This window comes from Cervus elaphus, chromosome 1, assembly GCF_910594005.1.
Source record: "Cervus elaphus chromosome 1, mCerEla1.1, whole genome shotgun sequence".
Taxonomy (NCBI): domain Eukaryota; kingdom Metazoa; phylum Chordata; class Mammalia; order Artiodactyla; family Cervidae; genus Cervus; species Cervus elaphus.
Window position 1 is genome coordinate 68,303,056 of NC_057815.1, and position 26,999 is coordinate 68,330,054.

The 26,999-nt window shown below is 52.5% G+C and overlaps 2 protein-coding genes across 6 annotated transcripts in view; one reads left to right on the forward strand and one right to left on the reverse strand.

The window, feature by feature from the left end:
* ARRB1 (arrestin beta 1) overlaps positions 1 to 20,869 on the reverse strand; it is a 78,715-nt gene extending 57,846 nt beyond the window's left edge. For both annotated transcript variants that reach the window (XM_043907335.1, XM_043907316.1), the window contains exon 1: positions 20,745 to 20,869. In XM_043907335.1, the coding sequence (XP_043763270.1) occupies positions 20,745 to 20,764 (20 nt within the window). In that variant the 5' untranslated portion in view covers positions 20,765 to 20,869. The remainder of the gene's footprint in view (positions 1 to 20,744) is intronic.
* LOC122697029 (spidroin-2-like) overlaps positions 20,763 to 26,999 on the forward strand; it is a 34,735-nt gene continuing 28,498 nt past the window's right edge. For 3 of the 4 annotated variants that reach the window (XM_043907369.1, XM_043907378.1, XM_043907361.1), the window contains exons 1-2: positions 20,763 to 21,063; positions 24,412 to 24,512. In XM_043907369.1, coding sequence (XP_043763304.1) covers positions 20,763 to 21,063; positions 24,412 to 24,512 — 402 coding nt within the window. Of the gene's footprint in view, positions 21,077 to 24,411; positions 24,563 to 26,999 lie in introns of all 4 variants that reach the window. The other variant, XR_006341986.1, reaches the window with a different exon arrangement.

Here is a 26,999-nt window from a genome sequence, read left to right on the forward strand (position 1 = left end):
AGCAGATGTGACACCTTAGGCCCGTCCCAAACACAGGCTGGTGAACTATGTGACTCAGAGGTCTGGAGGCCAGAAGAGGCTGAGAGGAACCCCAGGGCATGGCCAGCCTGCCCTCCTCCTTGACAGGTAGAGAAACTGAGGCCCCGGCAAACCCTCCCTCCAAGTCCAAGGCACGAGCCCCCAAACCCAGGGGGAGTTTTCAAGAGGAGATGGTGCCTGCTCAGGCAGCTCCGGAGAAGCGGGAAGTGATGAACAATTTTCATTAACAGCTGAAGCTGCAGGCGCGGCCGGACGTGAGGGAGCTCCTGAGAGCTGACCCTGAGTCACGCTCACAGCTGTGTCCCCAGAATGCAGCCAGGGGGCCTGGCTCAGCAGGGGTGCTCAGTAAACGAACAAATAAATAAAAATGTGAATGAGCCATAATAAACGTAGCTAACACTTATGCAGATCTTACTTGGTGCCAAGCACTATTCTAAGCACTTCACAAATATTAACTAGTTTAATCCTCAAGAAAACTGTTAAGCTTTCCATCAGAAAAGATTTCAGTTCAGTTCAGTGGCTCAGTCGTGTCCAACTCTTTGTGACCCCATGGACTGCAGCACACCAGGATTCCCTGCCCATCACCAACTCCCGGAGCTGGCTCAAACTCATGTCCATCAAGTCAGTGATGCCATCCAACCATCTCATCCTCTGTCGTCCCCTTCTCCTCCTGCCTTCAATCTTTCCCAGCATCAGGGTCTTTTCCACTGAGTCAGTTCCTCAAATCAAGTGACCAAAGTATTGGAGCTTCAGCTTCAGCATCAGTCCTTCCAATGAATATTCAAGACTGATCATAAAAGATTTAGATTGCCATAATAAAAACTTAATGATTCCCATTTTCCAGATAGGGGAGACTGAAACAAAGAGGGGTTGAATAACCCGCCCAAGGACACATCTTTGCCCCCAACCATTCTTATTCTGGAACCCTTGGTCCTAATCAGGCTCCCAAGTGCTGCCCACAGGACACCTTTCTCCCATCACGGCCCCTCCCTTTACCCATCCTTTCTTCAGCAGCCTCACCCCTGAACGCCCGTATCTCATCTCCAGTGCCTCCTCCTCACAATGCTGCTTTTATTATTAGCAATTAAAACAATAATTTATTGAGGTGAAATTCACATAACAAAAGTTACCAGCTTGAAGTCAACAATTAGCAGTATTTACTGCAGTCACAACGTTGTACAGAACTACCACCTCCACTCTGGATCCAAAACATTTCCATCACTCCACACTAAAATCCGTCACTCCTAAGTGGTTTCTTCTCCCAGCCGCTGCTCCTCCCAGCCCCCAGCAACCACCAATGTCGGCTTTCTGGGTCTATGGACGTATCTATTCTGGACATTTCATATAAATGAAATCACACAATATGTGACCTCTGTGTCTGGCTTCTTTCACGTAACACAATGTTTCTAAGGTTCATGTTGCAGCATGCATCAGTACTTCATTCCTTTTTTGGACTGAATGATACTCCATGGTATAGACAGACCTCAATTTGTTTACCCACGCATACACTGATGAACATTAGGGCCACTGGTTTCCACTTTCTGTCCACTGTGAACAGTCACTCGCTGCCTTTTGATCCTCACCACAACCCTGCAGGTGAGGACTATCGTTACATCTCGGTTCCCAGAAGGTCCATTCCTGGGAAAGATAGTGCCATGAACTGAAGCCCCCTGCCTCCAGATCACAGTATCCTTCCTACGTGTCCCATCAGCCGGTCACTTGTCCCCCAGGTCACACCTTTCCTGGGCATCAGTTACCACACACCAGGCTCTGGGTGAGGATCGGGCAACATGCAGTGGATGGCCCAGCCAGGGCCCCAGTCTCCACTGTGACTAGAAGCCAAGGGGTTCCAGGATCCAGGCACACCATATCCAAAACGGATACCTTTTCCTCCCTGGTCTCAGTTCTCCTCTCTGCAGAGACAGAAGATGACCCCCAGCAGAAGGCTCCAGAGAGATGCATGGCGGGGCTGTGGAGGGGAGCAGGAACTGCTGGACTGGAAGAGGGGCCTTTAGAAAACACAGAACTCACAGTCCCCCCATGGGGCAGGGCCGGGGAATCAGGAGAGCAAGGAGGGTTTCCCCTGCCAATCAGCCATTTCCCTCTCAGACATAAAGGAGGGACCCCGCTATTCCTGGAGATAAACCTTTTCTGAGGTTTCTCAGCCCAAAGGCAGGGGGCCAAGGTTCTGGGATTCCACATTCCCGGTTGGGATAAGGAGGCTGACCTTAGAGGCTACTTCCATCGGAGTTATCTCTTGGCGTAAGATGAGGTGGTTATGATCACTAGAGACTCAGAGAGGCCGCCCCCTTCCTAGCCCTCCAAGAAACCTCCTTCAGCCAAAGCTGGTCTCTTAATGGGACATCCTGAGGGAGTTGCCGGCATTCACTGGGGACCAACAGTCTCAGCCCTGTCACTAACAGTCACCACCGCTGCCTCATGCCCCCTTCACACACGACAGGGGCCAACACATACACAATGAATGAATGACCAAACGATCAAATGAATATTCATTCCCTCAGTGATTTCCCACCGCTGGTCCTCTCATCTCCAGTCTATTGCTCTACACAGCTGCTGTGGGAACCCTCAGATCCTGCCCCTCCTGCACGCTGCGTGTCCTTGGTCAAATTCCTTAATTTACATGAGCCTCAATTTCTTCCATATTTCTTCATCTGCAAACAGGGATTCTACTTGTGGGGTACTGAGGAAGATTAAAAGAGAAGGCTGATGCCCAGCACCTCAAAGGCTAAGGTGGGGGCCCAGGAAAAGCTGTTGAAGGAAAGTTGTTTCTCTTTGGCTCCACTCGCCCCCCCACCCCATCCCAGCCCTCCCAGCCCTAATCCTCTAACCATTCTCTGCTCCTGAGTCTGGAGGAAGGAGCCTAGCCCCTGGGCCGGCCCCTGGCTGGATGTAAATGTTTATGCCAAGCCCAGCCTCCCAGGGACAAGTTATTTGCTCGGCTTGTAATTAATTGCAGAAGGCCCGGTTGGGTAATAAACTCTGCTGGGGAAACATAAACAGTTTGCACAGAGCTCCAAATCCATTGTGAGACCAGTGCAGAGGGTCTGTGAGGAATGGAATGTTCTCCCCAGGCTCCTCCCAGCCAGAGGCAGTGAGGTCACTGAAGGTCATAAATGCGAGGACCCTTGGAGATCATTTTAAAAACAGGAGCTGATGTGATGCAGCCCTTACCTTGCTCCAGGCCCAGCTGATCACTTGATGATATCTGGGACCACCATTATGCCCACGTTAGAGATGAGGAAATTGAAGCTGAAAGAAGCAGGAAGACTTGCCCCAGCTGGAAAGGGGTTGGGCTGGGAGGGATACCAAGCCTGAGCTCAGAGAAGGGAAAGAAAAGGACAGCCAACAAAAATGTATGCGTGTCCCCTGTGCCAGGCACTGGGGCCTGGGGACACAGCTGCTGTGGCCCCTTGCATTCCAGTGGGGAGAGATGGATCTTAAAGGCTGACCAAAGACTGATTTGATTACATGAGTGCTAAGTGCTTGGAAGGAAAGAAAACAAAGCCGCCAGTGCAGAGGATTCCAGCAAGTTATAAGCAGCCACTCAAGCTCTGTAGAGCAGATTCCACACAGTGGGACTCGGCAGGAGCACACAGTGGATGTGCACTGAGTTTCTGGCTAAAACTTAGTCCTTTTCTTGGGGCCGGTGAAGCTTCTCACCAACCAATTCAAAGTGTATTGAAGGTGCTGTGCCAGGGCTGGAGCATAAAGGTGGATGAACTAAACACAACAGATGCCCCCAGGGAGTTCACAGCCCAACCAAGTGCACTCTCAAAAGGGTAAAGGATGGTGTGCAAGATAGGATGATGAGGTTCACGGGGCAGAAGAGAGGGACAATCAGCATTTATTGAGCACCACCTGTGTGCCAGGCACTGTGCTTAGCCTACATTATCTCATTTAAGCCTTACAGCAACCCTGGGGTGTTGGGGGAGGATATTATCACCACCATTTGGGAAGAGGGCGGGGGAAGCATCAAGGCTTGCCTCTTGCATGATCTTAGTTCCCCGACCAGGGATCAAACCTGGCCCCTGGTAATGAAAGTGCCAAACCCCAACCAGCAGACTGTGAAAAAATTCCCTTATCAACCCTATTCTGAAAATGAGAAAACTGAGGTTCATAAAAATTATATATAACTGTCTCAAGGTCACAGACATAACAAGCAGTAAGGGTGGGATTTGAAACCTGCTACTGCTAAGTCACTTTAGTCGTGTCCGACTCTGTGCGACCCCATCCCTGGGATTCTCCAGGCAAGAACACTGGAGTGGGTTGCCATTTCCTTCTCCAATGCATAAAAGTGAAAAGTGAAAGTGAAGTCGCTCAGTCATGTCTCTTTGCGACCCCATGGACTGCAGCCTACCAGGCTCCTCCGTCCATGGGATTTTCCAGGCAAGAGTACTGGAGTGGGGTGCCATTGCCTTCTCTGAAACCTGACACCAAAACCCATGTTCTTTCCTCATAGCTCCCACCTGAGTTCCTCCTTCCCCGACTCCCTGAAAGGGGCATTGAGGTTGGAAGTTGGAAGGGGCAGGATGCAACCACCACTCAGCCACCTTGCCCCGAATCTGTAGGGGGAAGCAGTGTACCCTGCCGGCCTACCTTCCTTTCTGAGCAGGAAAGGTCAGCTCAGCCCGCACAGGCAGCTTTTCTGAGGCACAAACTCAGCCAGGGTCCTCACCACCACCAACCACCTCCCCTCCACCCATGGGAAAGGACAGTCCAGACTTCCACCCTGCCCCTCCCACACAAAAGGGCCACTCAGTTGACAAAGAGAGCTGTACTTCACAGCTTATAAACCCTTTCCCCCCTCTTAGCTCATCTGACCACCTCCCCCTGCCCCGGCAGCCTGTATCCCCAGCGGCCAGCACCAGGCATTGTACAGTGCAAGGTGAATCTGACAGTGAGCAACACTATCTCAACAGAAAGGGTGGGTTCCCTGTATCAAGTCCATCCAGCTTCTGCCAACATTTACTGAGCTCCCATGACAACCTTTCCACAGCCTTTTCTGGTAGGAGCTATGCCCATTTCACAGATGAGTAAGGTTGAGGACAGAGAGGCCTTTCAGTCTGTTACTGACACAGCAAGCAAGAGCTATGAGCTTGTTCTTGCTGTTCAGTCGCTAAGTCATGTCCAACTCTCCGCAAAGCCTGGGTGGACTGCAGCACACCAGGCTCCCCTGTCCTCCGCTGTCTCCCAGAGTTTGCTCAAATTCATGTCCGTTGAGTCAGTGATGCTACCTATTTCATCCTCTGCCGCCCCCTTCTCCTTCTCCTGTGAGCTTGGCCTGGCCCAAAACTGGCTCTCCCAGATGTCTTTCAGGTCCTGCCTCAGCAGAGAGGGCTTTAAGTGATGGCCAGGTCCACAGTGGGACGAGAACTCCCTGAGGACATGCAGCGACGTGACGCCCACCTCCTGGCACAAAGGACTCCTGGTCAGAGCAGGGGCAGATCCAGGCTTGAATGGGACTGAAGCTCATGTAGTTTGGAAGCTCTCTTATAAAACACAAAAATATCTTCTTCCTTCTGCACATTTCTCAAGCCCTCTGAGCCCGTGGACACATTGCTGGGCCTTGGAAATGGCCCTGGAGCGTGAAGGCCTGAAGTTGAAGCGGCACCAGCCTCACGGTGAATCCGCCTCTGGGCTGGAGGAAGGGCCCAGAGGCGATCTGAGCACAACCCGCCTTCACAAAGGCCCTGCCTCCAGCCCAACAGACAGACGAGGCTCCGGAACATTCCTTCTTCTTGTCCCGCGTCCTGCTGCTACTAAACCCTCCCACGTCTGTCTAGCCACCTCTCTCTTGCCGTGGTTTCAGAAGGAGCAGAGCCACCCGGCACAGGGTGGCTCTGGGTTTGTGTGGTCTGGCACACAAGGGCCTGGCACAGGGTTTGTGTGGTCACGTGGGCAGCAGTGCCAAGGCCTGAGGGTCCCTCTGCGCCTGGTGGGCAGGGCCTGCCTCCACCTGCAGCTGGAACCCCGGGGCCGGCAGGAGCAGCTCTTCTGAGACTCCCCCCTCCCCAAATATTTGAAGGCTGACAAGTGTTCCCACCTCCTACATCCCACTGGGCCCACACGGCAGTCCTGCAAGTTATACAGAGCAAGCTTTACTGTCCCCATTTATAGACGTGGACAACCAATAACGCTAGTTATGCATATACTGGGCTTCCCAGGAGGCGCTAGTGGTTAAGAACCCACCTGCCAATGCAAGAGACACAGGGGACAGGAGTTTGATCCCTGAGTCAGGAAGATTCCGTGGAGGAGGGCTTAGCAACCCACTCCAGTATCCTTGCCTGGAGAATTCCATGGACAGAGGAGCCTGGCGGGCTACAGTCCGTAGGGTCGCGATGAGTCAGACAGGCCTGAAGCAACTAAGCACAGCATAGCACAGGCACATAGTAGTGTTAGACACACCAGAGACTTCCACAAGTGACACTCTCAAACGCCCCGGCAGGAGGAGCTGCCTCCCCAAGGAACAGGTGGGGAAATGGAGGCCCCACTCTCTCCGGGCCTGAGCTGACGGATGGGGCTGCAGCCCTGCTCTCCCACCTCCGGGCCCAGGCCTCCACTTCATCTGGAGTGGACATTTCAGAAGGCAGTGGGCAGACTGGCCAAACATGGCAGGTGGAGGAGCCAAGGCCTCCAGCTTCAAAGGCAAAGGAGAAACTAGGGGCTCATGAGAAACCCTCTGAGTGAAAGTGGACCTCAATGACTGCCTTCTCCCTGGATGAGTCTGACGAAGAGCACATGGGCCTTGGAAGCCTGAAACCTACTTGAAAGCAACAGCCTTACACACTCAGGGCCTCCGTGTTCCCTGCAGAGCAGTAGAGGGCCCTTTGCCCGCCTCCCACCTTCTACCTGCTGGGCTTTCTAGACCCTTCACAAGATGACTTCTCACGCCACAAGCCAGCCACCTAATGCAGGCTTTTGCTGTCCAAGTCCTGACTCTGTCCCTCATGATTTATTCATCCATATATCCATTCTACAAACCCTAATGGAGACCATGGTATCGGGTGACCAACTAATGGTCTCCATTCACCCAGGACTGAGAGTTTTCCCTAGATGTGGGACTGAGACAGACCAGGAAAACTGGGATAGTTGATCACTCTAATGTACTGTGTGCTTGGCCCAGCGAGGACACCCTGGACACGTTCCCCACCCTCAGGAAGCCTGCAGTCTGAGAGCAGTGCTCACTCCATGATGGACCACTGTCAAAGGCACTTGTGCAGCCCCTCATACACATCACCAAGTGCAACCTTACCGGGAGTGTGTTATTACCTCCATGGTGTGCATAGGAAGGGCTTCCCTGCTGGCTCAGGAGTAAAGAATATGCCTGCAGGGCAGGAGACCCAGGAGACACGGGTTTGATCCCTGGGTCAGCAAGATCCCTGGAGAACAGCATGGCAACCCACTCCAGTATTCTCGTCTGGAGAATCCCATGGACAGAGGAGCCTGGAAGGCTACAGTCCATGCAGTTACAAAGAGTCAGACACCACTAAGGCAACTTCGCACACACACATGCATAGGAAAACTAGGTTTAGAAAAATGATGTGACCAGCCCTCAGCCACAGAGCTGTAAGTGACATGCCAAGACTTGGACTCCAACAAGACAGATAAAGGGAAGGACAGGCTCCAGCATGAACATTAAGACAGAAAAATACAAAGACATGTTTTATTTAATCAATTTTTGTGGCCCTAGTGCTTGGCATCTCCTAGAGGTTCAGAAAATGTATATGGAAGGAAGGGAGGGAGCAGGTATATACCTATTTAATCATCTCTAGGCCAGGAGATCCCAACCCCTAGTAAAGAATGTATTCATTTCCCTTTCGACAGTTTCAGCTGTTTGCTTCCAGTCAGGCTCAGGAGGGAAGTGAGAAGAAGGAAAGAGAGCTTCTCCTTCAGGTCAGCAGCCCAGGGTTCACTTCCTCCAGAGAATTTTCCTTGACTCACTCCTTACCCAATACCCAATTCTGGCCCCCACTTATTTGAGTATAACAGCTCTGTGTGTGTGTGAGTGCTGCTTGTACTCCATTTCAATGCACTTATGCAAACCCAGACCTTACCCAGGTTGGCCTCACCCACATCAGGAACTGGAGGTCCATTAGGTACCAGACACATGCCTGCCCTCTAGCACTGGAAACTGACTTAACAGCAGCCAATTATGATACAACGCTCTGTCCTGGAAACCTATAAGGCTCCAAGGGAGCATGGAAGAGCGCACTGACTCTGCCTGGGCAGTGAACACAGAGCCAAGGGAAGGTGTCACGTCCAAGCACACAGTAGGTACTCAGTGCAGCTCAACTGCATTGCGTTTAATTGAACTGCACTTAAGCTCAGGTTCAACCTTAAAATACAAGGGAGATTTCACCAGGCAGGCGAGGAATGCATTCCAAACAAAGAGACTGGCTTGAACAGACACATATGTGTAGAAAGTACAAAGGCTGTGGGGGAAGATCCAAAAAAGTCAGTGTAGCCAGGATGTTAGCCGTGTGGTGGGGAGAACTGGGATAGGAGCATGAGAGAAAAAGGCCTCCAGTGCCACTGGAAGAATACGACAGTCTCACAGGAAATAGAGGAAACAGGATCAGTGTTTTCTTTGGCCATGCCATGCAGCATGCAGGATCTTCCCTGACTGGGGATCAAACCTGCAGCCCCCTGCATTGGGAGCATGGAAATCTTAACCACTGAACCACCATGGAAGTCTCTGATTGGTTTTTAAGCGGGGGAAGGACGGGGTCAGATGCGAATTTCAGAATGAGAGGAGGGTTTAAGGGGGTTAGACCAAGCAGAAGACCACTGCAATAGTCCATGCCAGATGTGGGGGTTGGACTGAGCTGGTGGCTGTGGAATGAGAAGAAGAAAAGCACTTTGGTGATGGAACCATGTATCTATCCATCACCATCAGGCTGAGTGCCCTGAGGGTTAGGAGAGGGTTTCTCTTCTCCATGGAGTTCGAAACCTTCCCCACCACCACCCCACCTCCACAATCCGATGAAAGCTCATCTGTGCCAGGGCTCAGTTTAGGACTGGGTCATGGCTCTTTGTTCCGAAGTTCTACTAAAAGACTTTATTATTAATTTTTTTTGCCAAAGTTGACTCTGCAAAGTTGTGAGCATCAGAGATGGCTGAAATGTTTCAGGTATGCATAGGGAGTCGCTGCTGCCAAAGTGAACACTCTAAATAATATGAGAAATGAATATGTGCATATTAACCACTCCATTATGCTGTGTGATCATCTCTGTCATTTTTAGGATATTAAAGTCTGCTGCAAAAAAAGAAAGTTCTCCTTACTGAGTTTAAAAATGCTTCCAGGTTTCTTCCACTGCCCTGGAGCTATAGAGACCCATAATAAAATCAACCTCCTAATGTGCTGGGTGCTTTCATTAGCATAGATACAGAAAGGATGGAAACTTTATGCCCAGAGGCTGAAAAACTCAGCGCACAGACACAAAACTACTGATATGGTGGGAAGGTGAGAACTCCAAGAGCTTCCTCTCTCTACCATGCCACTGCTTGGCCTCGGTGCTCCCAGATACAGCCCTTGAAGCTGCAGACATGTGCCCCACCCCCACTCTCTGGCCCCAAGGGGAGAGCTGTTTCTCCTAAGACATGGTTTCTTTGCTCTTTCATGTCCACCACTCCTCTGGGAACAGTCATCAGACCTCTGCAGGGTCTTCTCGGCTGGAGTGAAGCCTTTGCCCCCAACCCCGGCCCACCACCAGAGGAGACCCAGGCAGCCCCTGGTTTCCACGGAGGCCTCGCTGAGCCTGGTGTCTCCTCTTAAACCTGCCTCATTTCTTCTGTTCAGGCCCGAACACTCACTCTGATGTCACGTGGCAGAACTTTCACTTTTCACCCTAGATTTTGTGTCCTCCAGCAGTCCCACCACACCCCTTACTGACAGCAGAGGAAGCGAGTGTCTGTCAGACCCCGGTACCTGGCACACAGTGGATGCTCAAGCATCTGATGAAGGAAGTCAGTCCCCACTGAGGACATCAGTCACAGGCACCTCCAAGACAAGCGTCATTCCTGGTTCAAGTCAAACTCACCTTCCAAAGCTTGCTGCTGTGACCTCCCCGCTTCTGCAGAGCTGCCTTTAACCCTTATCCACTGGGCTTGCTCTGCCCCGGGTATAAGTGAATGGGCTTGCTCTGCCCCTGGTATAAACGAGTTCTTATCGCCCCCTTTCTGACAGCATTCGGGTCTGATCTCTTCCCTCTTCCCTAGTGATAAGAGCAGCATGAGAGTGGAGACTTGTCTGTTTCCTCCTCACACCTCAAGGGCCCAGCCCAGGGCCTACGGTGTGGCAGGTACTCACAGAGGTGTCTGTCCACAAGAACCTCCTTGGGAGGGGATGCTTGGGGGAGGGGGGCGCTGAACGGGAAGGGCATAAACCAACCGTAAGAAAGCTTAGCGCAGAGGAATCCCCATGCTTCCTGTCATGGGGTCCCTGACACCCCAGAACCCAGGACAGCCAGGCCCCAGTCTGTGAGAAAGGGCATGATCTTAGCAGGGAGATGGGAGCAGAGCCGCCTCTTAAGTCAGCTGCCCACTGGGAGAGACCGTCCCGGCGGGGGCCGGGGGCGGGGTGGGTGGGCAGAGGGCTTTGGGAACATGCCTTGAGTAGAGGTCTGGGCCTGGCACGCAGCAAGTGCTAGGGAAACGTTTGTGGAACTGAGTTGAACAAACTGGAAAATGCTGATTATCTGTTCCTCTAACTGCAGAGAGGTCAGCTTCCCTCCGGGGCACTTTGCAGGCAAATTATCTCAGGACACAGCCTGTTTCCTCTAATGAGGCTTCTCCCCTTTGCAGCTCTGCCCCCAGGAGCATGGGAAGGGGGGCAGAGCGCAGAGCCGACCCAGTGCCTGCAGAAGGGCAGCGCCTGTCACCGCCCTCGGCAGGGGCACGGTCTCAATGACCTCTTGGGCCCAGGAATCAAAGCAAAGCAGCAAAGCAGCACCTCCCAAGGCCTCTCTGGGGAGAATGGAAGAAGGAAGCAGGGAGTCCGACTGAGTTATGTAACCAGCTTCCTTGGAGTCAGAGGCCCTGGCTTGTCACAGCCCAGCACTGCGGGGAGGGGCGTGGGGAGGCCGAGGCGGCTTTGGTCCCCTCCTTTGCTGCCTCTCCTCCAGACCTCACAGACCTCCGAGGCAGGCACTGCCTTCCAAGTGCCCCAGCTTCAAGCAGGCACCTCCCGCTAGGGGTTGAGAACCAGGAAGGGCTGTTGTATGAGTGTGTGAAACAGAGGCCTGCTGGCCTCCCTGGCAGAAAATCAGGCCCTTGGCTCTACACCCGGCCCCTGGGGGCGGGGATAAAGGAGAGAAGCCTGGGACCCTCCGTGACGCTCTCCTCTGCCCCCAGCTTCCTGACCCCCAAGCTCTCCCCACTTCCCCCTAGAGAACCCACCATAAGTGAGGGGCCAAAAGGGAGGGGGGGCCCCATCTGCCCCAGCACCAACTGCTCCACCCTCCCCTCCCTTGGGCAATCTCACTTCCCTTTCCAGCCGTCATCTGACATCTCCTCCTGCCCAGCACAGCCCCCCACCCCCGCACACCCAGCAGAGCACACAGTCCTGGGCAGGACAGGAAGGGGGAGGGGATGCAGGAGAGAGGAGGCAGAAAGCAAGCTTGGGTCCACTGCCAGTCTTAAAAGTCACAATGACTTGTATCAAATCCCTACCCTCTTTGCCCATAGCAACTACTTGCAATAGAGGATATTATTATCCTTATTTCACAAACGAGAAAACTGACACCCAGAGAGTTTAAGACCCTCACCCAAGGTCAGGGAGCTATACTGCTAGACAACAAAGCCAAGTCTCTGTGATTCTGAGATCCATACTCCAAACCTGTGACTTTACCTTCAGGGAACCCCATTCCTACACTCGTAGGGTGCTTCTTAGGAAATTTCTAGACTGTTGGAAAGGATACTGCACAATCTTAAACGGTCACTCGCTGAGGACAGTAGTTTGGGAGCCACGGGGCAGTCAGGAGGACAGAGCAGGGACAAGGGCATGACGGAGGCCAAGGACTTGCCCAATGCCATCTACACCCTTCCCTTGTGATTAACCTACAGAGACTCAGTCTCAGGCTGGGTCAGTCCCCAGCACCACCTGCCCCTTTCAGAAGACAGGGCTGTGAGAGGCCAAGCTACTGAGCAGAAACACAGTCTGCTGTTGACGCCTCCTCCCCTGCAAGCTACTGAACCGAATCAAAGGGTTCCAGGGAACTTCCATGCCAACCCTTTCCCCCTGCTGCTTGACACACGGAGAAACTGAGGTCCAAAGAGGAAAAGCAGTTCATCCATGATGCCACAGGGACAGTGACCAAGTGGGGTCCCTGCCTCCCAGACCAGATGGCTGCCCTGATTCATCTCATTCATTCATCTCAATCCGGCTGTCCCTCTCCCCGCCTGCCCCCCACCCTCTCTCCCCATTTCCTGCTTCCTTTCCCAGCTCAGCTCAGCAGGCCCTGTGTCTGAACTCTCCCTGCGTGGAGCATCCCTCTCCTTCCCACGACTCTTCACCACCCCTCTCCCTCCCCACTGCCCAACCAAGAAGCTCGGGTGGTTTAATTAGTTGATTATGACCGCAGCCTGCTGGATCCGATGCCCAGAACTCTGTCCTCAGTAATTAGGTGGGTTCTGAGTACTTGCCCAGTGGGAAGCCGTGGGGGAGGACTGTGCTCTGCCAGCAGGCCGAGGGAGGGCTCTCCAGGTGCATAAAGAGCTCCTTGATCACCGCCGGGTCATCGGAAGCCATGGTCCCCTTCTCAGGTCAGGTCAAACCACACTGGACATACTGTAGCTAGATTCAGATGTCCATCCTAAAGGGTGATGGACTACCCAGACCCAGGAGAGGCTCTGTCAATGTCTGAGGATGGGTGTGACGAACAGAGCCCACCCGCTCGAGCCCACCCCCTCCAACGGGCCAGGAAGTGATGGCTGGGCACATGTTGAGGAAGTAGAACTTGGACAAGCAGTGAGAAGAAAGGATGGCATTCTTGACGGTGGGAGCAGCAGAACAAATGCACAGAGGTTGGAATGAGCCACCGATCCCCTCGCCAGGTTGCCTGAACACACATTCTTCTAGCAAAGGTAAAGCCGTCATCCTCTGCCTTCCATCCTTTGGGTTACAGAGAATAGTCTAATGCCTGTGACTCTGGGCCATCGTTAGACATTTCAGAATCAGCAATGGTGTCCTTCTGTCCTCACCCACCACACCGCCCTCTCCAAGTGTATCTTTTCTCAGTGGAACACCTACATTAGCCTCCTTCACTGAACAAATATTTACGGGGCTCAGTGACACACCAGGTCTACACAGGTGCAAAGGGACAACAGACTCGGGCCAAGTGCCCTTGGTCTCACACAGAGGACATCATGAATGTGCAAATAACCAGGACCTACAAAGAGACAGAGGCATGAATGCCAAAAGAAAGAGAGAGAGAATGAATATACAGTAAAAAAAAAAAGTCACAAGGCACTTGCAGATCAGTGAGGGCTTCCTAGAGGAGGAGGCCATGAGTGATCCAGGCTTTGAAGGACAGGAAGGGCATTGTGAACTAACCTCATGTAACACTGCACTTGTGCCGGAGGCTTATGTCCTAGCTGTACCTATTTTAACTCATTTAATCCTTAAGACAACCTATAAGGCAAACACCATTGCTACCCCACTTTACAAGTGAGGGAGTTTCAGCAGAGAAGGGGTTAAATAGTCACCAGAGGTTGCCAGGCTGGGAAGTGGCAAGCTGGCATTTGAAACCAGGAAATCTGGTTCTTCCTAGAGCCTAACCACTATGCTAATCAGTCTTTAATACATGCTAATCAGATCACAGAGGAAGCTGTGGGCACCTGAGGAGGGCACAGCCTGGGCAGAGAAAATGAAATGTCCCACGACCTGCCTGCCTGCCTGCCGGTTCCTGCAGGTGCTTTGAGGGGTAGAAGGCTGCCGAGGCAATGACCTGGTCCCACAGGGAAGAATGCAACCCACAGCCATCTAGGCGCAGCTCCCCAGTGATCTCAGTCCCACTGCTGTGTGGCAGAGGCCTGAATTGCCCAGTCCCCCATTTCTGCCCTCCAGAAGGAAGGTCACCCCCAAACCCACTAGCAGCACACAGGAAACACTGACTCCAGGAGAAGAGTTTCATACCCTCTGGCTGATCTGACTGCCATAGGGACACCAAGTTTCAGAGAGGGTGAATGTCATGCCCAAGGTCACACAGCACTGAGAAAGCATTAGAGCAAATCTCTGACCCTCCTGGGACGGCACAGCCTAGCAGTCCACTCCCCACCCTTCCGTGGTCCTCTGCCAAAAAGCATCCACGCCCACTGACTGCAACGGCTGGGAGGGAAGGGGGTGAGGCTGCAAAACGGCGAGGATGACCAGTTTGGGGCCAGAGACTCAGGGCCAGGATGAAGGGAGAACCTGCCTTGTGTGGGGCCACATTCACTCACCTTCTGGGCCTCTGAGCGCACCTGGAGAGACAGGCTGGAGCCAGCATGGCCACCGAACCACTCAGACCTTGAGTAAGGAGTCCGGCCTCCTACTGCCCTGACACAGACCCCAGCACCTCCACCCACACCCCTGCTCCAGATCCCTCTCCAGTTTACAGGAGGACCCACTGGCTATGGTCTCAGTCAGGCCAGACCCAGCCCCAGGCAGAGGGAAAGCGACTCCGGGGCTGTGGTGAATTCAATCACACAGAACTCCAGGACCTGTCTGGTCTGATCCCTGGGGCCGGGCCTCCCAGGGGCCTCATCTGGCACTGGGTCTCTTGGGAAGGAACAAGCAGTTCCTTCCTCTCAAGTGGGACTAAAGATGGGGCCAGGCCCAGGAAGGAGGGGGTGCGTCTCCAGAGAGATGGCCCTGCCAGGGCCCCTTGGGAGGGAGGGGGGAGAGGGCCGGGACAACAGTGTCCTTTGTTCCCCTCTCAAAAGCAACCACCCTGTCTTGTCTCACCCCCTCTGCTCTATATCCCACTAGGACTCAAGCCACCCCCGGGGTAGGATCCATCCTGCACATAGGAGGGAAGGACGATGCTCAGGACCCATCAGGGTGCCCTGTCCTAATCCCAGCAGGGCTCATCCTGTAGACATGTCCCAGCCCCAGAAGCCCCTGCCTGACGTCGGAGTTAGGGCTCCCACCTGCAGAAGCCTGTCCGGTGGGGGAGAACCAGGCTTCACTTGCAGGAAGCCCATTCTGATAGGAGTGGTACTCTTTTTCTTCAGGACTTCCCAATCTGATGGAGGCGATCCCCCAGCACCGGGTCTCATCTGGGAAATATGGCTTCCATCTTCAGCATTCCCTAACAGGAAAGACCTAGGGAGCCCCTGGGCTGACAGCAGAGGCAAGACGGGAGGAAGCAGTTCAGTCTAGTCAATATATCCCTGCCAGGCATCTCCTATGAACCAGATCCAGAGCTGGACAATGGATGAGCCAAAAGGAACAGAAATAGCCCCAAATCACAAGGAACTTACCAACTGGGGAACAAAGACACGTGAGGTATGAAAACCTGAGTAGAAAGTGCCTTGAAACCTGCCCACTTCAGCACCTAGAGCCTGCTCGCCACGGCTGCTGCCTCACTCCTCACCTGCACGTGGATCTAGGTGCTTCCTTTTGTCCAGGATACCTGGGTCCTTCCACATGCCCCAGGACCCAGTTCAGGGGGCACTTTCTCCCAGGAAGCCTTTCTCAAGACCCTGTGCCTGATTCAGCACAGCCCCTCTCTCAAGAGCCAGCACAGACATTCCCTGCTGTGACCATCTCACACGTCCGCAGTGTCCCTCCCAGTCCTCAGCTGAGCCTCACCCCGCAGGTCCTCACACTCAGAGGCCCCCGTGCACCCGGCCCAGGGCCTCACACTCTTCTTCCAAGAGGCTCCCTCCCAGCTCCACGGAGAGAAAAACAAGGTCCTTCCCTTCTCTCCTCTGCCCACTGTGGCCCAGCTCTGCCCTCATGGCTCCATCAAAACCCCTCTCAACAAGGTACCAGCCACTGCCATCTGCCTAAATGCTAGGGGTCTTTCCCAGTTTCATCCTCTGCTGGTCCTTCCCTGCCCTGTGGTTCCCAGGACACAACCTCCCTTGTTCTTTCCCTTCTCCTCGCTCCACCCTTACACACGCGTGCTCTGCAAAGCCTCAAATGCTCCCAGCCACCCTCTCTTCAAACGCTATACCTTCTCCCTGTGCCATGTCATCCACAATCACCAAGTCAAATACCATCTCTAAGCTGAAAATTCTCTTAATGCTTGCCTCCCAAGTCCATCCTACCCTGAGATCTGGACCCATCTATGCAGAAGACCCCCAACATCTCCCTCAACTTCCAGCCTGGCTCCCTGTCAAGCTTCCACCCACTGCAGGTCTCATTAGATGGCCAGCATGGTCACTGCGGAGGATGGTCTGCCAGAGGCCAGAGGCCACTCAGGGTGTGCTGACACCCAGCCTGTTATTCTTCCATTGCTGCATCCCCAGTGTATGGCACACCCACAACTGAGGACCCCTGAACCCATGCCAATGGGAGGCTTCAACCCTGGGCAAGGAGGCCCAAGCTCAGAAGGAACACAGCTGTGGAGAGCTCTGAAGCCCAGAGCCAGCCTAGAGCCAGAGATCAGATCACAGACGATGGGTCAGGCTCAATGCTTCCACTTCCAGCAGTCCCATAAGTGACCCTGGCCAAAGCCACAGGACTTCCCCCATGTTCCAGCCAAGATGGGTCACACAGAGCTTAACCACCAAGAGAGACCACAGCCAAGTTTCACAGAGAGCTGGTGATTACGTGTCCCCATCACACCCACCCTCCTTCCTTGCCAAAAAAGAAGAGTTCATAAACATCTGTAGAAAAGGAAATGTCACTTCATCCCATTGTCTCTTGGGAAGTCCTTCTTATTGTCTAACTTTGATCCTTTACATTGCCAGTTGAGTTGGTAGGAATAGGAAGAAACAGAAGGGATGCTCGACTTGAGAATGGGACTGCCAGGAAGGTAGGGGAAGCCACCTGTGAGCCAGACAATCCCCTCCTTCTGGGTAAAAGCACAAAGCATCACGGCAGATAGGCCTGGGTTCAAAAGCTCATTGAATGAATGGCGGTGGACAAATTATTTAATCTCTCCTAGTCTGTTTCCTGGTATAGAAAATGAGAACAGTCCTTAGACTAATAAAATCAGAGGGAAAACCATGAGATCATGCAAGTAAACCTGGCACATGTCAGTCTGGCTAATAGATTCTACCTCCTGTTCATCTTTCTCAGTTCCAGTCTCACCACAGCCTTAATTTAAATCTCGCTTTCTCACAGGCTCCTCCTCAGCCTCCCCACTGGACTCCCTGCATCCAGGTCTGCCCGTCTTTCAGTTCAGTTCAGTTGCTCAGTCGTGTCTGACTCTTTGCGACCCCATGGACTACAGCACACCAGGCTTCCCTGTCCATCACCAACTCCCGGAGCTTGCTCAAACTCATGTCCATCGAGTCGGTGATGCCATCCAACCATCTCGTCCTCTGTCATTCCCTTCTCCTGCTTTCAATCTTTCCCAGAATCAGGGTCTTTTTCAGTGAGTCAGTTCTTCACATCAGGTGGCCAAAGGTACCTTGCCACTGCCAAAGGCATTCTTCTGAAACACAAATCTGCTCCCATCCCTGCCCTCCCCACACTCCTCTTTGAGTCACCGGGGACTTCAGGAGAAAACCTCTCCTTAGCTGGACATCCCAGGCTGTTGATAAGCAGCCTGTGTTCACTCTCACCCGTCACCCCAGTCCAACCCGCAGGTGGCACGTGTTGCCTCATGTCTCCAAACCTTGTCACATTCCTCACCCCACGTCAGGAATGATGTCCCCAGCTCCACTTTCTTGCTTCCATGCCATCTCCTTCTCAGGAAAGCATCCCTCACCATGCCCCCTGCCAAAACTGTGCTGGGGACTCCTCCTTTGGCCTCCCACAGCACATGTCACCCTGCAAGATAATCACTCGCTCTGCTCTCAGTCTTTTAGAAACCAAGTAGAGCCATTCCTCTCTGAACCACCAGCCCCAGCACTCAGTCAATGTTTGCAGAATGGCTGTCTGATCGCTACGTTAGCGCTTGTTAGAAGAGCCATCTCACTACCCGTAATTTATCCTATCCAGATATTCTTTCCTCCTCTCTTTACCCCCTGACCCTGGGACTTCCTCAGGCCCAGTGACTGTTTCTGATTCATTCTCGTTGTCACTTTCATGTGGGGGTGGCAAATCCAGGTGCAGGATGGATGCATGACTCCTGATCCTTAGAGTATCAGACATTTGCCGTCTCCTCGTCTAAGTCGGAGATCAAGTGGAATCCCATGCTTTACAGAAAAAGGCAAGGCACGGCCTATTATTGATTGTCTTTCGCTTCCAAATTACTCAGGAAATCTGTCTGGAAGGGAGAGGGAGGCCTCCTAGGACTACAAGGGAGCCCGGGAGAGAGAACAGGGCCACCATCCCATGGACTACGGCCAGGCTTAGGCGCCAGGCTTCCAGCAGCACTTCCTCCCCTGCCAGGTATCTTCAGAAAACACAGGGAGGGCCCTGAAAATGTTGGGTATGGATAGCTATGAATTACAGGTGGGAAAGCTAAGGTCCTCAAGCTCCCAGTGACTTAGAGATACAGCAGGGAAGTCATGGAAAATACCTAGCTTCAGAGATAGGGTCTTCAACAGGTGTCCATCCTGCTGACAACCTAGGCCAGCAGGAGAGCAACAACACTTCCCCCAAGTCACAGTGAAGCTAACCAAGGCCCATGAGGGGCTGAGTCACCCTGATGGCGAAGCAGCACAAGAGGGACGACGGGGAGGGGGAAGGGCTTCTGGCTCCCTGCAGGGAGAGAAGTCCCACCTCCATGATCAGGAAGATCCTGTCACTGGGGTACCTGGACATGGTGGAAGAGACTCATACATGCTCCTCTGAGGACAGAGACCTGGGTCCTGGGTCAGCCGACTGCAACAGGGGCTAGCCATCAAGGTGAATGCAGATGCCTCACCATCTACTGCAGCCTTCACCACCAGCTGGGCCTCCACCCACAGAGCCAGCCATCCCACCCGAGCCTCAAACTAGGGTCCACGAGGGGCTTGACAGTGCCCAATAGCGAGCTTCAGAGAAACAGATCAAGTAGACTCCAGCCTCTGGCCCCTCTTGACCTTAATTTAAGCAAGTCAGGGTAATCTCTCTAAGCTCTGGTTCCTCCTCGGGAAAACAGGAAGCGCAAAGTTAACCTCCTCGCAGAGCCAGCAGGAGGCAGTTTTTAAACCTTCAGAGCACAAGTTATCTCTGAGCCTCGGTTTCTTCTTCTGGAAAATGGAGCTAATCTCTGCACGATTTTTCTCAGGTTGTTGAGAGTGAATGTCAGACAGCAGAGAGTGTTACACACTTTGTTAGTGGTCCTGAAACATGATGGCCACGGGGGCCCTTTCTCTAGTTTATGAGCTCCCTGGGGAAGGAATGGGTCTTGCACACCTTTGTGCCCCAATCTATGCCTCGTACACACCAGGTGCTCTGTAAATACTCATTGGAAGTAAGGAGAGAGTAAGGCAGGGCATAGAGAATGAGACAGGGGAGAAGTGGGGTACAAAGACAGAAAAGGGTAAAGGAGGAAAAGGATGAATAAGAGGGTTCATGCCGAAGGGGTAAGAGGAGATACGGGAGAAACTTCTATCTGAACTGAAGGGAGCTGGTGGAGTGAAAGGGCGGATCCAGGGTGACAAAGATGCCTGCCCAACAGGGGCTTGTCCTGGGCCCCAGCCCCCCTCCCTTTTCTGTCCCAGTTTCCCATTTCAGAGGCAGACCTCTCCCTTTCTGCGTCAGGGCAGGCTCCTAGGGAGACCCGAGCCCCTTCTCCCCACCCTCTGCTGGAGGAGATCTGCAGCCCTTGGGGAGGTCAGAGGGAAAGGAAGCCCTGGATGGGAAGCATTTTTCCCAGGCTCCAAGGTGCCTCCCACCCCGTGTGGTGTGTGCGTTTCCACTTCTCCACTTGTGGGGACTGGAGTGAGTGTGTCAGAGGCCCAATGAGCCGTTGGCATGCGACCCGGGGTGTCTGTCTGGGCGTTAGTCTGATGTGTGTCTGCCGGGGTCAGCACTGGTGTGGTCTTTTCTGCCAACATAAGTGTTCCTGTTGGTAAGGGAAGACAGCATGGGTGTTTCAGTGAGAGTGTTTGTTACCATGAGTGTAAGTGTATGTATCAGGGTATGTCAAAATGTGTGCACCAGCATGAAGGTGTGTTAGCGCTGGTATGTGTTGGAGTGTGACCTGTGTGTGCCCCCCCACACAGAACGTGTCAGCAAGAACGTATTGATGAGTGTGCACCAGTGAGTGTGTGACAGTGTCACTGGAGGTGCCGACATGTGGCAGTGAATGTCAGTGTGTGCCAAAACAGAGCGCCCATGGATGAGTGTGCCTGTGTGTCCACATGAGCGTGTGCCATTGTGTGTCAGCCTGCCCGCTGCGTCCCCAAGCCGGCGAGCCAGTGCTGGGTGTCAGCGGCTGAGTGCGTGTGCGTGTGTCTCTGCGGCCAGGTCCCCGCGCCCCCAGCCCTGCCGGAGACCACACGGGAGACCTCGGGTGGAGCAGAGCCGAGAGCCGCGGAGCCGGAGGTGGCGGGGTGGCTGCGCATGCACAGCCGGGACACGGACTAGGACCCCCGCCCGCGCCCTCGCCCGGCTCGCCCCCACGCGCGCCGGACCGGCCGCCGCCCGCACTCACCGCGTCCCTTTGTCGCCCATGGTCCGAGGCGGCCGCGGGGAGGTCCGCGGCGTCAGCGCCCAGGCTGGAAAATCCCCGGCCGACAGGAGGGGCGCGGGCCAGCCGGTTCCCGGCTCCTGCTCCGCCTCCTCCGCGCTCCGGGCTGCCGCCCCCGCCCGGTCCCGCCGCGCGGCACAGCGCCTGCCGCGGCCGAGCCGGGGAGCCGGGGAGCCGGGGAGCCCAGCAGCCGAGCGGGGAGGGCCCGCGGGGCCGGTGTGCGCGTGTGTGCTCGCCGCCCAGCCAGCCGCTGGGCAGGGCCCAGGCGCGTCAGGGCCCGGAGGTCGGCATTCAAGGTCCACACGGGTGCTGCCCCGCGTGTGTGTGTGTGTGTGTGTACGTGAGGGCGCACGCTGGGTGGGTATACGTGCGCGTGTGTGAACGCGAGGGTGCGGGTGCGTGTGCACCGCTGTGTGCGCTGCCGAATGGGGTGCGTTTGCCTGGCTGGAGTGGGGTGCTCGTCTTTGTGCAGTGTGCTTGCGTGCAGGCGCGCTCCCCTGCGCACGCCGGGGGGCGGGTGGGGGGCAGCCTTTGCGTGTGCGGGGGCGTGGACGCCGAAGGTGCGCCTGCAACCCCAGGGCGGAGCTCCAGGCGGCTCCCCGGGTAGGGTGGGGGGTCGGTAGGAAACAGGGTGCCTGCGATGGCCTTCGCCCTCCGCCCCACCCTACCCGCACCCCACCTCCCCACACCACAGGGACAGGAAGAAGGGGCGGAGGGGGCTGGAGCAGGCAGTGTCAGCGCTGGGGGACTGATGAGGGTGGGAGGGGGACCCGAGGTGAGCGGGGTAGCTGTGGTGACTGCCCCGGAAGAGGAAGCATGGTGAAAAGAGGAGTTAAGGAAGGGGGCCTACAGCTGGCCGGCTGTGGCCTGGGAGTCTGACCTGGCTGAGTTGCATAAGGGAAGAGTCCCTACCTAGCTTCATGGTCTGTTGTGGGTGACCCTGGATCCCAGCCCTCTCAGAGCCAGTCTACAAACATGTGAAGTGGGATATTAACACCAGCTTACAGAATCGTCCCTAGATGTTCCCTGGCCTATCCTGAGTGCCTGACTCACAGTAGGTGGCCAGTGAATGTTAGCATGTCCTTTTGCAGGCTTCTCTGGTGTCCTACAAAATCCTGCCTGGGACCCTGCTTTGTCTGAGATCCATTCCCCCTTTGCAGGTGGTGGGAGCCTGTGAGGTCTTTCCCACCCCCTCACTGCTGGGATTTGGCTAATTGGCCTTGTTAGAGCCCTAATATTGGTATATTAATGGGAGGAAAGGAAGCTATCATTTACTCTGATGTGATTGTGGGTCTGTAAACATCTCCTGTAATTATGCTCAGAAGCAGTTACCTATGCTGCTTATACATAATTGGGAAAGGATATCCCAGTATAATCACTATAATTGTGTTCAGATGGGCAGATGGTTGCAGAGGGGCCCTGTTGATGGGCAAACAGAGTGGTCCAGGGTCTGGGCAATGTTAGGAATGGGGAGAGTTGGATTAAGGCCCACAACCTTCCTCCTGGCCTTGGCCTCTGGGCTTTGCCCTCACTCCCACAGGGGAAGAAGAGGAAGCCACCTGCTGTTTCTGCTGAGGTTGGGGACTTGAGAGAAGCACATCAGAGTCCAGCATGATGACAGGAGGCTTACCCAGTGAGCCAGAGAGGACTTTAACCACTTTGGAGGGGCCAGGTCCACCCAATCTCTGCATCCATTGCCCCACCTAGAAAACATGGGTTCAGCCCTACCAAATGATTTCCAGGGCCTCTCCTCATGATGATGCCTAAGGCACCTAGATTTTAAAATTCAGCCAAATTATGCATTTGACTCAATAAGTCTTTGTGTTTAGTTAACTATAAAACATAATGTTATATGGGGCTTCTCTGGTGGTCCAATGTTTAAGAATCCACCTCGCAATGTAGGGGACACCGATTCGATGCCTGGTCTGGGATGACCTCACTTGCCACAGGGTAACTAAGCCCTTGCACCACAGCTACTGAAGGCTGTGTGCCTAGAGCCCACGCTCCACAACAAGAGAAGCCATTGCAATGGGAAGCCCGTGCACCACAACTAGAGAGTAGCCCCTACTCTCTGCAACTAGAGAAAGCCCATGCCCAGCAATAAAGACTAAGCGCAGCCAAAAATAAATAAATATATATATATATTTAAAAAGATAATGTTCTAAATTACTTCCAAGTAAAACAGTTCAGAAAGATGTATCAGATGGTTTCAGATAACTCCTGCTCCCACATAGCTCTTCCCAGCTCAGTATGGAAAACATGGCTCTAACGTTCGAGGGACTCTGAACATTGCAGGGTTTCAAGTACATCCCCCTCTCCACTAACCTATAAACCTCCTGAGGGGGTGTATGGGTACCTGGCACTACCTGATGCTCACAATTCTATGAGATCGACATTCTTTTCCTTTTTTTAAACAATGATATGAGCAGACTGATGCTTGGAAAAACTAAGTAGTTTGCCCAAATCCATTGCCTCCTCTGAACCTTGGCCTCTGATTCCTGCTCCCCACTGTGTGAGTGCATCTTAAGTCACTTCAGTCATGTCCAACTCTTTGTGACCCTGTGGACTGCAGCCGCCAGGCTCCTCTGTCCATGGGATTCTCCAGCAAGAATACTGGAGTGGGCTGCTGTGCCCTCCTCCAGAGGATCTTCCCAAACCAGGTATTGAACCCGTGTCTCTCACATCTCCTGCATTGGCAGGGGAGTTCTTTACCACTAGCGCTACCTGGGAAGACCTCCTCCTCTCCTGCTACTGCTAAGTCACTTCAGTCATGTCCGACTCTGTGCGACCCCATCTCTGGGATTCTCCAGGCAAGAACACTGGAGTGGGTTGCCATTTCCTTCTCCACCTCCTCTCCTAGCCCTCTCTAAAGTGAAACTACTACTGGTAGAGTCAGAATCTGGCCCTTGATTCACTCTTGATTCAGTAGCTGTTTATTGAATGTGCCATGCATGGTTCTAGGAACCTACAAATCATGGTCAGTAAGACAAATGAAGCTGTCATTTCGTGAGGGTTCCTACTGAGAGAAGAGTTTACTTGTCAGGACCTTTGGATAATATAGTTATTCCTAGTAGAATTAAAATTAATAAAAATGTAGAAGTAGTGATGTGGAGGAGACCTCCATAAATATAAAAAGTCTAATTTCAGGCAGTGATAGGTGTTCTCCTTTAGATATAAATAAATAAATAAAAGAAATAAAAGTGATAAAGAGTGATGGAGGCAACTGTCTTAAGAAAAAGTCTAATTTCAGGCAGTGATAGGTGTTCTCTTTAGATATAAATAAATAAATAAAAGAAATAAAAGTGATAAAACAAAGAGTGATGGAGGCAACTGTCTTAAGAAAAAGATTCTTCAAGGAGAGGACCTCTGGAAGGAGACCTGTAGATGAGGACTCAGTGAAGTGTGTTGTTTGGGGAAAGCCAGGAGAAGAGCTACCCAGGCAGAGGGAGCAGCAAGTACAGAAGCTGGGCTTTCCTGAAGCACAGGAGCAAGGACAGGGCACCTGGGTTTCTGTGAACAGGGAAGAGTGGTGGGGATTGTGCAGGGCTTGTCACTGGGGCTGAGGAGTTTGTGGAGCCAGTGGAGGACTTAGGAGATGAATAACTGTGCCTGATTATTTACATTCTTAAAGGTCACTGGCTGTTGGACGGAGATGTTTTGGAGCAAGACAGGAGCAGAGGCGTGGCATCCCATTATTGGAGCAGGTCAGAGAGAACTGCTGGTTGGAATAAGGTGATGCAGCAGAAATGAAGAGAAGTAAAGGGGTTCATCTATATTTGGAGGTACAGTCAACAGCACCTGCTGAGGGATGGATTCTGGACAGTGAATGGTCCAGGATTGTGCTGAAATTTGAGGTGGGTCTGCTTGTTCCACCCTCCATGCAGCCCACCTCCCCACACATGTCTCCAAGGGCACTGATGCTTGAGAAGACTGGAGGCCCCGTTCCTTCCTCTTTCAGTTTATTTGTAATATATTCTCTGCTTGAAAACCAGAGTGATTTTTCTAAAGGGTAGATAGATTCTGTAACTGAGGTGATCATCCCTAGTTATGTCCCAACTTGGGCCAGTCACATCCCTGAAATTTATTACTCACAATTTTTTTTTTTATCAAGGAGAGAGGGAGGGAGAGATGGAAGGAGGGAGAGAAGGGAAGGGAAGAGAAGAGAGAAAAGTACTATTCCTGGTTTATAGATGAGAAAACAAATGCTCTGGGAGGGAAAGTGTCTAAGCCAAGGACATAACAAATAAAAGAGCTGCAGCTCACACCTAAAGCCTCTGCGTAGCTAGTCAGGTAGATGAAGGTCAGACTGAAGTGTGAGTGGGTGGGTGGGTGGATGAGTTTTCAGCTCCCTCCCCAACAAAGGATGTGAGGCTGACTGGTACACACCTTTGAGATCTTAAAGGTGAATAAACTTTTCACCTAAGGAGCTTCCCTACCTCTGCCCCGAGCAGAAATCTGCATGTCATCTTTGACTCCTCTGTTTCCCCCACTCAATCCATGTCAAGCTAGTCTTCTACTTCTACCTCCTAAGTGTCTCCCAGTAAGCTGGAGATGTAGGCAGGAGCAAGACCATGCCGATCCTGGAGGGTTGTGTTAAGAAATTTGGTCTTTATCCAAAGATCAATAAAGAAGCTTTGAAAGATTTTAAACAGAGCAGTGACATGCTCAGGCATGTGTTTTGAGGAGATGGCTCTGGGTGCTGTATGAAATGTGGATTGGACATGGGCCAGGGGAATGTGGAGGAGGAGATCAATTAGGAGGCAGTGTCAGCCATTTAGGGAGGGATGATAACTGCATTCCAGCGAGAGGACACTCAACAGCTGCAAAGCCAGGAGGGAGGAAGGAAAGGGCATGACACTTTGGAAGGATTCAGATGGATCTGTGGCCAAAACACAGAGAAGGGAGAGGAGGAGCTGCAAAGGAGGATGGGGGCCATGTCCTGAGGAAGCAGGCTTACAGATGGGTCAGCTCCCCAGTAAAACAGCAGGGGCTGTGTTACATTTGTCTAACAAGAACTACAGATTGTCCAGCAAGATGGCTTTGTGGTGAGATTATGATGGAGGACAATTCAAAGTTCCTTTTTTTTTAAATTTAAAAATACTTTATTTTTGGCTGCTCTGGGTCTTCATTGCTGTGCTCGGGCTTTCTCTAGTTGCAGCAAGTGGGGGCTGCTCTCTAGTTGTGGTGCCAGGGCTTCTCAGTGCAGTGGCTTCTCTTGTTTCAGAGCATGGGTTGTAGGGCGCTGGCTCAGTAGTTGGGATGCACGAGCATAGTTGCCCCCTTGGCATGTGGAGTCTTCCAGAACAGAGATAGGACCTGTGTCTCCTTCACTGGCAGGCAGATTTTCAACCACTGGACCACCATGGAAATCCTCAAGGTTCTTACTTATGATCATAGAGACCAATTCTGATTGACTTACTTATACAAAGAGCTTATTGGCAAGACAGTCATGTAGCTGCTACTGCTGAATGATGGATTCCACAACTTATATCCCCACTATTGCCAGGACCAAATCTAGCCCTCTTGCTGCCTTAGAAACAAGATATGGCCACTGCCACCTCTGTCACTAGAATGGACTCTTAGCTGGCTCTGCTTCTTTGAGTCAAAGTCGCCCATGCATCTGATTGGCTGAGCCTAGTCATGTGCCCTTGCCCTAAGTCATGTGATCCTACCCTTGCTATAAGGACACTGAGAAACTGTGTAGTTGGCATTTGTGATCCATACTGCAAGGCAGGGTTTCACTTACTCCAGTACCCAAAAAGGGGAGGATTCCCCAAACAGGAGTAAGGAGTTTTGAAGCTGAGTAGCAAAAAAATACAAATATATGCTTTACTGTGAAATATAGTAGAAAGAACTTCCTCAACTTAATAAAAACTTTGAAGAGCTTACAGTTAGCATGACACTAAAGTTGAAATACTTACTGAATGCTTTCCCTGTAAGATCAGGAATAAGGCAAGGCTTTCAGTCCTCACTTCTATTAAATTCAATACGAGAGATCCTATCTATTGCAATAGGAATAGAAAGAAATAAAAGGCACAAAGATTGGAAAGAAATAAGTGGAGCTGTCTATATTTGCAGATGATATGATTGTTAGCATAAAAAATACTAAGGAATGTACAAACAACTACTGGAATTAGTAAATGAAGTCAGTATATAAAAATCAGTTGTGTTTCCATATACTAGCAGGAAAGAACTGGAAATGAAATTAAGAATTCTGTT